The sequence below is a fragment of the Photinus pyralis genome, unplaced genomic scaffold (genome assembly GCF_008802855.1).
Source record: "Photinus pyralis isolate 1611_PpyrPB1 unplaced genomic scaffold, Ppyr1.3 Ppyr1.4_LG5, whole genome shotgun sequence".
Taxonomy (NCBI): Eukaryota; Metazoa; Arthropoda; class Insecta; order Coleoptera; family Lampyridae; genus Photinus; species Photinus pyralis.
Window position 1 is genome coordinate 42,836,388 of NW_022170596.1, and position 13,143 is coordinate 42,849,530.

At 34.9% G+C, this 13,143-nt stretch overlaps 1 protein-coding gene across 2 annotated transcripts in view; it reads left to right on the forward strand.

Annotated features, from left to right (window-relative positions):
• The window catches only part of LOC116170828 (growth factor receptor-bound protein 10-like), a 188,285-nt gene that overhangs the window by 28,625 nt on the left and 146,517 nt on the right, over positions 1-13,143 (forward strand). Inside the window, exon 1 of one of the 2 annotated variants that reach the window (XM_031487351.1) lies at positions 4,505-4,933. The exons of the other annotated variant lie outside the window; for it this stretch is intronic. Coding sequence (XP_031343211.1) covers positions 4,894-4,933 — 40 coding nt within the window. The 5' untranslated portion in view covers positions 4,505-4,893. Of the gene's footprint in view, positions 1-4,504; positions 4,934-13,143 lie in introns of those variants that run through there. 2 annotated transcript variants of the gene reach the window in all.

Genomic DNA, 13,143 nt, shown 5'->3' on the forward strand with positions numbered 1-13,143 from the left:
CCGCGTAGAAAATACATCGTCATGGGTACAAAAGGTTTGATGTAACCAAACAGTAGAATGTCCCCGTGCGATTCCAAAATCGCCCGTCTGCCGGCCGGCGGCGGTCAACTTAGCGCGGGGGCGAATTTTGAAAACTGTTCCAAATCACATAATACATCGTCATTGGTACACGTATGATTTTTTGCAATCTGATCCGGAAATATGTACCCAATTCGTAGTTGCAACGGCAGACGTTGTATCTGGGCAACTTTTCCGAGCAGACGCGATTAAAAACATTAAAAAATTATTAAATACCTCGTCATAAGGAACACGCTCGAATTATAGCTTAAAATAAAGCTCTTTGAATGTAGAATTTGGGAAAACTAACGAAAACGCGGCAGACGGTCGTATAACTATAGCAGACGCCTTTGAAATTTATAGCTCGATCTGCGTTTAACGCATTACTCCCCGTGCGATAAAGCGAGAGCGCTGTCACACAAGCACGCTCTGTCGTATAGGTACTTGCAAAAACGGAACTACAGCTGAAAGTAGGTAAAATGTAGGCATGCCACAAATAATGGGATTTATGAAATTTTCTCAACTGTCACAAAACATGACCAACAATATGAAAACATATATTTCTACACTAGGTATACATGTAGGTAAATGCAGTATTAATATGTAAATAACGACTAACACAAGCTACAAAACGTTATATAAAAAAGTGTTTGGAAATTGGAATGCAAATATAGAATATAGAAAACGAATCTCATCACCAAAACTAACAACAAAACAACAAAAAAGAAGAAAATTCATATCTGGGATAGGTATTCTGAAAAATAAATATAGTTCTTTCTTATTAATACTATAATACACATGTACCTATTTGGGAATACTTACATCATATTATCGGCTTCACTCGTCTTCATCACTGGAGGATATATACAATCTTTCATCTCCCGGTATATATTTGGCATCGGATGTGTCATTAGTTATGCATATTTCTTCCAGAGTTGAAGGCGTTTATGGACCTACAAACCACTGAGGATAGAATTTGTCATCGAGCAGCACCCAGCCGTGTTCTGTAGGATTGTAGAAACTGATATTCGCGTTGCACTGCACCACAGAGCACAGATTTGGTTAACACGTTTTATTTTACAGTGCAAAACATCTCTGCAAGGAGGCAGTAGACTGCCATCAAACTTTTTGAGACTGTCTAATGGATTAGTATGTTCATGTTTTGGTTTGTAATGATTTAATAATGTGTCAAATCTGGCTTCATTAATACATGCACCGGAACTGACCAGTGAACAAATAAGCGGCATTAAACATTTCTTATGCAAAATGTATAATCAACCCAATTATGAAAATATTAATGAAGCCAGATTTGACACATTATTGAATCATTACAAACCAAAACATGAACATACTAATCCATTAGACAGTCTCAAAAAGTTTGATGGCAGTCTACTGCCTCCTTGCAGAGATGTTTTGCACTGTAAAATAAAACGTGTTAACCAAATCTGTGCTCTGTGGTGCAGTGCAACGCGAATATCAGTTTCTACAATCCTACAGAACACGGCTGGGTGCTGCTCGATGACAAATTCTATCCTCAGTGGTTTGTAGGTCCATAAACGCCTTCAACTCTGGAAGAAATATGCATAACTAATGACACATCCGATGCCAAATATATACCGGGAGATGAAAGATTGTATATATCCTCCAGTGATGAAGACGAGTGAAGCCGATAATATGATGTAAGTATTCCCAAATAGGTACATGTGTATTATAGTATTAATAAGAAAGAACTATATTTATTTTTCAGAATACCTATCCCAGATATGAATTTTCTTCTTTTTTGTTGTTTTGTTGTTAGTTTTGGTGATGAGATTCGTTTTCTATATTCTATATTTGCATTCCAATTTCCAAACACTTTTTTATATAACGTTTTGTAGCTTGTGTTAGTCGTTATTTACATATTAATACTGCATTTACCTACATGTATACCTAGTGTAGAAATATATGTTTTCATATTTTTGGTCATGTTTTGTGACAGTTGAGAAAATTTCATAAATCCCATTATTTGGGGCATGCCTACATTTTACCTACTTTCAGCTGTAGTTCCGTTTTTACAAGTACCTATACGACAGAGCGTGCTTGTGTGACAGCGCTCTCGCTTTATCGCACGGGGAGTAATGCGTTAAACGCAGATCGAGTTATAAATTTCAAAGGCGTCTGCTATAGTTATGCGACCGTCTGCCGCGTTTTCGTTAGTTTTCCCAAATTCTACATTCAAAGAGCTTTATTTTAAGCTATAATTCGAGCGTGTACCTTATGACGAGGTATTTAATAATTTTTTAATGTTTTTAATCGCGTCTGCTCGGAAAAGTTGCCCAGATACATCGTCTGCCGTTGCAACTACGAATTGGGTACATATTTCCGGATCAGATTGCCAAAAATCATACGTGTACCAATGACGATGTATTATGTGATTTGGAACAGTTTTCAAAATTCGCCCCCGCGCTAAGTTGACCGCCGCCGGCCGGCAGACGGGCGATTTTGGAATCGCACGGTGACATTCTACTGTTTGGTTACATCAAACCTTTTGTACCCATGACGATGTATTTTCTACGCGGGCTCTCGGTCTATATTCTCAGACTCTTGTCGAACCTTTTCAAATGTTGGTTTTGCAATATTTCGACATTCTTGAATTATTCTCGAGATTATTCTTTGTCTTAGTTCGTCTATGTTCGCCGGTTGCGTTTTAAATACGACAGATTTCAAATGTATCATATTAGTTTATTTTTTGATTTGCACAATAATTACTAACCTAAATATAATTCTATTTGGTATGGTTGGAAAGCATTTTTTCAGAGCTTTCCAACGACGTATCACACATGGGGGGTCACTATTTAAGATTTAAAAATTGGGGTGGCTGGGGCGCAGGGGGTGTGAGGGGTGCGTCGCCAACTATGTCATTGTGATTCCCCCTCCGAATTACCGAAACGGATTTTGATTTTTTTAAATATCTCGTTTATTTACTAAGATATGGGTGGTGGTAAGTTTTCAAATTGTCACCCTGTATAATAACAAAATTGTATGACGTCGCGTGTTATGGTTTTAAAAGTGGTTTTTCAGGTTGAAGGAATATAATATAAACTACTTACAAAGACTTTTTGATTTTGTACAACTTGTCGTTGGTGATATAAGAGTAGGTACCCAGGGGCGGACTGGGTACTTACGGGCCAGGTGGAATTGCATAGGTAACGAGCCAATTTGCTTCATTTTAAGGTATTCCTTTCTCGAAAATCAATTAGAATATAGTTTTTTTTAAATTGCAGCTGATAATTAAAAGTAACAAAATATACATAATCCCAACGAGGCGCATCGCCTATAATTGTGTTTCAGCACTTTCAAAATACGACAAAAAATGATAAATTCATTGTAAAACACTTAAATAAAAACAGAATTTTTTAACAACCTAACATCAACCCCAATTAGAGAAACGTGTTAATAATTTATTAATAGTGCAAGAAACTAAATACGGCACATACTTATAAATTTCCAACGGGCCATTATGACCTACGGGCCAGGTGGCAATCGCCCCTGTAGGTACCTATTTGGTATTTTAAAGTTCTGTATAAAGGTGTTGGATGGTCCTTCAAACCCACTGAAACTTTTTATAATGAAGTTTTGCATTTAATTCAGTATCAATCAAAAAGTTTTATGCAATTTAATATTTCACGCCATAAAAAATATAGTTGAGAACAATTTTTGTTCTGCCCACAGTTTGGGATCACCCTACACAAGTTATGCAATTATTCATTATAAGATTTTGCTTGTTCGTTATTTTAGAACATATATGCATTGATCTTCCACGGAACTATTCAGAAACATTAAAACTATTGATAATCTTTTCAGAATTTAACTTTTTTACGCAATTGGGGGGGGGGTGAGGGGGGGGGCTGAAGTTGGCCCCTATATTTTAAAAATTGATTTTTATGATTTAATTATCAGAACAACTCTTTCTAAAACCTTATGGAGAGTCTCGGGAACTCCATCACAAATGTAAAATTGCAATTTTCACATGCGCAAATAGGGGTGCGTTTACATTTTACTTTTCCATAAAATATCCTTTTACATATATTTCAGTAACAGCCTCTTTAATTGGTAGCAGTTGCTGCCCTGTAATTATTTTCCAATGATTACAAGTAAAAGAGAAAGTGCGTGTTTCAACCTCATGTTATCATAATTATTTATTTCGATTGCGAAATCCCCTTAACGAGATATAATTTACCTACATGAACTAAACAAATTTAACTGAATTGTAGCCAAATGAGAGCACGCATAATACCGCGCCATTCTATGTAAACATAAACAAAAATAACGTTATTTACGACGCGACTACTACAGCTCGCCCACGTGCAAAAGGTGTACGTTCGTACAGATAATACATTGACGTTTGTAATCTACTAACCAATGAATTGGCTGGCATAGCACTCACCGAGCCAGGAGGAAAATTGTCGGGGTTTAACGTGTGCGCGGTCGCGTATTTTACCGCTTTCGGCTCTCTCTCTAGTTCGGATTTAGTCATTCTTCAATGTAGTTGTACTCTACGTTGAACGATTGAATAGTAAATACGTTTCGCGCCATTTTTACGTACTGTTGTAGTGAAGGTGCCCTTAGCCAATCTTCGTTTTTGATTTGATGTAGCTAATAGTGATTGTTGTTAGTGTTTGAATTAGGTAGTCGTTTAACTGTAGTTAATTATATTTCGAAAAGTGTTGCAATAACTGTTATTGTTGGTGTTGATTTAGTGCGGTGTTTAAAGGTACCTTATTTAGCACTGAATGTTTAGTATACGGGATGTACTTAGTGATAATAATAGGTGTTAGGAAATAGCGTTTATTCAAAATGGATTTTGGGGTGCTGACGAGACACGACAGGCACAATCGTAAGTAAACAATATTCCTATTTTTCTCGTATGCGTAATACGAAACTGATATTGATTGCATCATACGATAAATAAATCGTAGTTACCTAATAACCTAAATGTGTAAAAAATGAGAGTCGTAAATAATCATCATCAATTGTTTCGGAAAGTCAATTATGCTTGATGGACGTTAATCGCGTAGGCTGCATAAAATCGGCGACGATGTGATCGCAAAATAGGTATTCACACAGTGAGTTGTATTTTAAATTTGTGTTATCGGAGACGGGTCCTGAGTCAGGTAGAACCAAAATGTAACGATAGCTTTATCGTTCTACACTGTTTTGAAAAAGACAAATGGTATTCAGATATGGTTATCAAGGTTAAGCGTAATTGGCTTGACTGCGAATTAATTTGACTTGTAACATCTTTACTAGAAAAACTAATGATAAGGTGAATGTGTAAAAGTGTACATTTAGTTTTTTTTGATGTTTTTGCGTTTCATCTGCATGATCCTTTACGTTTTTTTCCATAGCTGTCTCGGTAATCAGAGACAAGTGTCTGCAGCGAGCCGCAATCACGAATTGTTTGTGATACCACCTTATCAGTATTGAGCGAGGCACTCTCCTGCCAATCGGTAGGCAGACGTTGAAAAAATAGCAAAAATGGCACAAGAAATGTACTTAAGTAGTGCAAAAATGTGTCATACACAAACGAAATTAAAATAATAAAGTACCTACAAACCAAATTAAATTTAGGACAAAACTTCAAACTTCTATTTCGTCGACAAAAAATTTAGCTTCAGTTACTTTCCTCAATAGGTGCGCAATTATCGCGGGTAATACTGAAATAATGGAGAAGTGTTACGAGGGGTTTCCAAAGAGTTGTTTAATTAGGGTACCACTTCGGGTACTACAGCAGTTACCTAATGCAATTGCAAAACAAATCAATTAAGACATATTTGTTTGCATACGAGCAGCCAGAAAAATAAGTGATGATATTGCTAGCACTTACGTATGGAAAATATATAGAATACCGCTGCTTATCTGGCTTTGTTAACATGTTATTTTGCCGAATTCCTTGTTTTGTAATTGAAACATAAATGTTAAAAAAAAGGGACCCACATTGGTGGATGCCGAATTTGTATCAACAATGTTGTTGACAACGCAAAGATAAAAAAAACTCGAGAAAAATCCGAGGAAAAATCACAATAAAGTAATCATCATTTTTTTTAATGCTGAGAAACCTACTTACCTCGGTATGTGCCTCCCGTAATTGAAAAATTAGTTTCGAAGAAGACGGGAACAAAGTAAGATGGCCATCTGAAAAGGGGACATTAACAAACTTAATTTCAAAGAATGAACACACCAATAAACCACAATAATGAATAATGTTAATGTTAAAGTTAAACAACTATCTAGCAGCTTAGTGCGCGGTTAATATTTACTATTTATGGCTCGATTTAGGATGAGCGACTGCAGAAGTTCGGTCGCTGCATTCTTTTTCGTTGCACCCGAATTTGCACACAAATTTGCATACATTTGAGAAGATTGGAAATAAATTTAATTGTGTGAGAATAATTACTGCGTATTGTTGTTTTTTTTCCATTTTTCACATGTTCCGTTTATGCAAAAGGGTTGCAAATTCATTTTTTATATTACTTAAGTGTTTTCCAACTTGTCTTCCAGTTTTTTAAACTTTTAAGTTTTTTTGCTGCAGAATCGTCTAAAAAGTAGCTACAAGTATGAATTACCTAGAAATTTACTTAAACTCATTTTATTCACCCGGAAGCTATTCGAAACACTGTAAGTTAAGGCAGTAAGCCTAACTTTGAATATGCGATATGTTTGTCTTTACTAGAAGAATCTTTGGTTAAAATTTAAAAAAATATCTATAAATAAATGCGATTGTCAAACCTTCGCCAATCGATTTCAACCAGTGCTAATGAATATGAGCTGTATTAAAAGTCGTGTTTCCGAATGCGAGCTGAGTAACAAAAAATTCCCCTACTGAAAATCGTATGCGAATCATCGTATCTTGTTGGCAATTGTCGGAATGTTTTATTAAAATTGGTCATGATTTTTCGGATTAGAATATAAATAGTAAAAGTGCAATATCTACGAGTTGGTACATTGAATTCTAAATTGGGGATTCAATATCTCGTTCAAAATATTTCCGGTGCTCGCGTGATGTTGATCGTGATTTTTCAGAATCGAACTTTTCCAAAAAAAAGGGCAGAGGTATAATGGAAATGGAAACAACTCGGGAAATAAGTTTTGGTACATTGAATTCTGAATCAGGTATACTAACTTAATTGGTTCATTTTCAAACCACCTATGTTTCGCGACCAACTAGACGAGAACTTGAATTTTAACTGTTTGTAACGAACCAACGAAAGAAAACCATGTAAAGTTAGTAATAACTGGCCAGCAATAAATATGCAAAAATATGCTTATGAATGCATAAACCTTTTAGAGGTGTTCGTACATGTGCAATCAATGTCAAGCGTAATACATAAAATAGATATACACTTTCGCCCGTATCGCAGTTGGGGCGGATTTACCATTTGTGCTTACTTCCACGTCTATGCAAAGCAACAGTTTGCTTATTTTTGTAACTTCTCTTTAGGCTTTTTTCCTTTTCCTTGTGAAATTAGCAATTATTGTCGAGATTATCATCAATATTACTTACTGATTCGCATTCGCTCGATGATAGAATCGAAACCTCGGTCTTAACTGTTCCATTTTTCGGTTTGTGTTTTGAGAAATTGCTCTTTACATTTTTCATGATCTATTTATGTAATAATCTTATGGTAGGATTTCTGTTAATGTCGAGGTTGATGCTGTTTCTTGTTTTGAATACACAAGTTGTGCTTGACAACAAACAGCAAACTGAAATATTTTGCTCTGTAAGTCCATTATTACCGTTTACTGTTATTTTTGAGTCAATAATCATAAATATTCTAGAATTTTTAGATTTTTTTTGTTACATTCGAGGTTACGTTTGTATTTTTACCGCATGTAATTAACTCCTATATTATAAAGGTGCACATTCAAATATCGGAGTTTTATGGATTGTCTATGGCCTTTTAAAATCATTAAAAAATGTTTTTGTACTTTTAAAATGATCACCAAGAAATTATTTGAAATTAAATTATTATTAATGTTATATAATATTTAAAATTGTTTATGATCAAAATAAGCATTTTATTTTCATTATTATAATAATATCACTTATCATTAAAATAAATAAAATTCGGCATACATGGTGTCAAACGACAAGCTGAATCGATACTTAGGTGAGTACATGGGAAAATGATGTTAGTAAGTATCTGAAAATTTGCACAGAAGGATTACTCGTAGGGCAGTTTGGAATTGCATCTCTATATCTCAAATGATCGTTTTTTTACTCGTTTGTTTATGTAGTGATTCTCAACTAAAATTTGAGTTATAGCTTTGATTTAACATAATCATCAAAAAACAAATGCTGTGTAATAAAACAATAATTTCCTTGGTTGCCCCCCCTCCCAATCACTTTTTTAATTTTTTATATTAAAAAAATTAAAGTTGGCAACCGAGTATGGGATGCGAGATGGGATGTAACAATGCATTAAAAGTTGCATACGTTTTTTTGTGGCCTTCGCTTTCACTGGAAATTACCATGAATTTTAGATGGGACCCCCGTATATTCTTATATAGGTACTACATTACTACACCTATATGTCAGCATTGACATTTTAATCATAAAATATATAAATTTTAACCGAGATTTTAACCTATAGCGTGCCATGACTATGTTAAAAGTATAAAGGCAACGTCATTGTTTAATTTTGACGTTTTTATTTATTACGGAGCCATTTGTTAAAATTGCATTAAGTATGTGGTATCAAATTATTGGTAAAAACCGCGGTAAAAACATTTTAAGAATATGCTAACAAGCCACCCCTGTTCCATTTAAAAACATATACTTGATGCAAAGGCTTTAAAAAACATAAGGCGGTCATATCGATTTTTCCAAGTCTCCTCGAGTATTGATTGTTTTAACATAGTCATGACACGCTAGATTAAAAATTCAAATATACTCAAATTAAAATGTCAAAATGACATATGAGGTGTCATTGTAATGTTGCAGTGCCATGTTCTATCGAAATATGCTCGGAAATATGTAAGAATATACAGGGGGGTGGCATGTAAAATTGAAAAGTTGTTATCATTGTCGGCAAAACCGGAGGTCAAGAAAGACAACTGAATAAGCCTTTTAGTGCATATCTACTTCCCGTGTAGTTTGCACATATTAATAAGCAAAACAAAAGAACAAGGTTAGCACCTCAATAGGGTAAAGTCCAACTTGCGCCACTGATTGCTTTACCACAACCCCGAAAAAGAATAAGTACGTTACATATTCATTGAAAATAGACAACGCGAATATAAAAGAGGCCAAGCTCTTACTTGCGATGGAAATCGAATTGTGTAAATATGCAACACAGGAAACATTGTTCAAGTTACCCCCGGGTCTGATGGCGGTAATTTAAAATTACAAATTCAAAACGGAGAGCTTTATTTTAATATCATAAAAGATCCACATCGCCCTTTGCAATTTTGTGTATTAAACGACCCCACTTTGTTCAATCTGTTAATTAAACTGAGACCTTTGACGTAACCCCGTTATCAACACGGAAAAATTTTTGAAGAAAAGCAAAAAAAAGTAATTGTACGATACTACGTAATTAATTGTGTAACCGTGCAGTTGAGATTTATGTTCGTTATTAGAGGGTTCTGGTTGAGGTGGTTAATTGTTTTTCTGCCGTAGTATGCGGTAGTTATTTCTTAATTAAATTCGAATTCCTTTTTTGGATTAATTAAAACATCGCGAAAATGATATTGCGATTGTGTGCAAATAAGAAGGAATGTAAATGTTTTGGAACAATCCTTTGGTTCATTCCAAACATACATACGGAGGTATACCTTAATTCCAACTAAGTTACGTATGACTCATCGCGCATCTTAACTTCACTTCAATTGGATTGTATAGTATCAATCTGTGTCGTCAATAACATCCACATATTGTTATGACAGCGCTAGTTCATTAGATCAATCCACGTGTGCAAGAGGACCTCATTACCGTCGCTAATACATACCCTGCATGCAACTATGTAATTATTTTTCCACAATTGTAGAGGTCAAAACAAGAAATTACACAATCAAATAGTATTACCAGTTTCCGGTCTCTATAATTATGGCAAACCGATAATTTAATGCCGATTAAATTGCTCCGCTTTCGATGTCGAAGTGTATTAATTTTGCCCGCACTGTTAGAGTCGTTTTATTCCTAGAAGAAATTCACGTTATCAAAAAAAATGTGATTAATGATTGGCTCCGTTATATTGCTACCTATATACAAGTTTGCGGTACTTCAATATTCCCAAATGTATTTTCAAGGTTCATTCGTCGCAACTAATTTACATTATTAAATATCAAGGGGAGTTTTTATGTGTAAGTGAATTTGCATCCGTAACTGTTTCTTGTTTTTGCTATTGGTATTGGTAGTCATATGTATTTGGTTTTTTGCATACGATTTGCACCGCACATCAAATTGTCAATTTCAAGGCACAAAAAGACAAATTGTGCTTGGAAATCGGCAATCATGTTAGCATTTCAATTAGACGACTTGTAATGTATTCCATGTCACCTTGATTTATTCATTTTAATTTCACTTGTTTACGACTTTTGCTTGATATGCATTATTCATGAGAAGAGTAGCTCGAGGACACGTCATCATTTGTCGGCACTTGCTTTTGCCGCCAATTATTTATTTGTTTATTATCAACATGCTCATGCATGTCTATAGGAAGGAGCCCGCTGGAAAGTAAGTAGGTGGTGATTTTGGACAATACTTCTTCCCATATCAAAACAGCGTTTCCCTAAATCATGTTGCATTTGATTACCCATCAAGTGGAATTGGGGTTTAGTTACAATGCTTTTGAGAAAAATTCATCCCACGACATTAGAATAAAACAGTCAAACTTCATTTTTCATAATTGACAAAAAAAATTGTACATTTTCATTAAAGATTAAAGAGAGCGCTATGTTATTATTAATTAATGAAAACTTAATTAGGTACTTACCTTAAAGTGTTAATAATCCACAATATCCGGTCGACAAATAACAAAAAACTTTAAATGGCGTAATCAAAATCTGTTCGAGTAACCACTTATAACTCGCCAGGAAAGATTGCCGGTCACAGAACACTTGATCCCGATCTACAATCTCTGTTTTTCGTAAGGTGCTAGCGACTTCCGGAATAGTATCGTATCAATGTTGAACGAAAAGCCTTTTTGTTCAACATTAGCACGATCCTATTCCAGAAGTCGCTCGCATTTTAATAAAAACAAAGATTGTAAATCGACACAAGGTGTGCTGTGACCGGCAATCTTTCCTGGCGAGAGTTATACTTTCGTCTACGGACTGTATTGCAATACTACGTTCAAATACGGCAACAACTGTCAACCACCAAACCAATAAGCGGCTACGCCTCTGCTATCTAAAACATTCCCTCTTTCAGTCTCCAATTCTCTTCTACTTCAACTTTCGTCTTCGAAATTAAACACCTGTGTTGTCTTATGGGCGAAACCTACTAATCTTCACTCTAATTAGCTTACGCAGCGATAACAAATTTCCTATCGCAACAAGATAACTTTAACAAAACATTATTTCCAAATGTCCCTAATCTTTCTAAATAAAAAACACTGAAATAATATCAAAAAAACTAAGAGATTATTTAAACAAAATTAATCCACAAATACTTCTTAAACAAAATCACAACAAATACCATGATCGAAATTGTGTTCAATTGCAAATTAACTACCACATTTACGAAAATTTAAATTTGACACATATAGGGTGACCCAACAGTACCGTAGGTGCTTGATACTAAATAAAATGTCCGCATGTTTATACAACATTATATTAGGCATACCATACAAAATTATCACGCGGGATTTTGGAAACAACATTTTTGACCGCCGCAAAATTATTGGACCTTTTTCTGTGTACGATTTTAAAAATGATGCTAGGTTTTATTCCAGAAAAAAAAGCGAATTTTTGATATTTTTACGTAGAATCCAGTCGCGTAGTCAAAAAAAATTTAACCGCCATTTGTGAGATTTGACCCAAAGTTGGTATATTTTAAATGTAGCACTGTATGTCTTATCGTCAATTTTTTGCATCCTTTTTCCTGATTAGGTTGATGTATCATAACCTATATTTTTTATATAATTATATACCTACTCGTATATCATATTTTTTAAAAATTTTAAATGGCATGTTTCTACCGTCAGCCGTTTTTATTGATTGATATCAGCTGCCTTGAATGCCATGAATACAATAAACAAAACCAAATCTCCATGAACCTATGGCCTACTATTTAAAAACCGTAAAAATAAAAGGTTGGCATGGCTAAAATTAAAAATTATTTTAAAAAAAAGTATAGGTATATACACCAATGTAATCAGGAAAAAAATTTAAAACAATTGACGTTAAGATACACAGGGCGTTGCACTTAAAAAAATATCAACATTGGATCAATCTCAGAAGCTGGTGATCCAAAATGTTTTTTTGACTACGTCACTGGTTTCTACGTATAAATATCTAAAAATAGCAGTTTTTAGGTTTTTACCTTTTTTCTCTTACATGGGTAGTAAGATAAAATCACATGCCTCGTCACATGCTCAAAAATTGAAGTTTTGGTCTTTACCCTGGAGCTCAGAAATAAAAATCGATTGATTCTGTTTGTGGTATTAAAAGATTCACAAAAAAGTCGTGAAGACCGCAAGTTTCTATCTTTAAAAACGGCTGAGATATACTGCAGTCTCATCCAAAATAGCACACGCGGTACATTAGGCATAAATGATGTAAGACTTGTAATGTTCCTAGGGGTCCTCAGGAGGTGCTGGAAATATTGACTTACCCTGTACTTACAGTTGGCAACTCTGGGGAAACAAATCGCAGACAGCGCCATCTAACTTTAGCTGTCAAAATGTCGGAAGTTCGCGCCATTCAGATCTCGGTAATATTCGACTTGGACGAATTTGTACGAATGGACTCCTACGTTGTCATTTTCCTATGGCGGTCTTTTATGCGTTTGTACGTGAGACACAATCGGGAAGGGAATTAAATAAAAGACAGAATTTTTGTGCGGCCGAAAGGGAAAGAGAAAATGAAATTTATTACGCACGG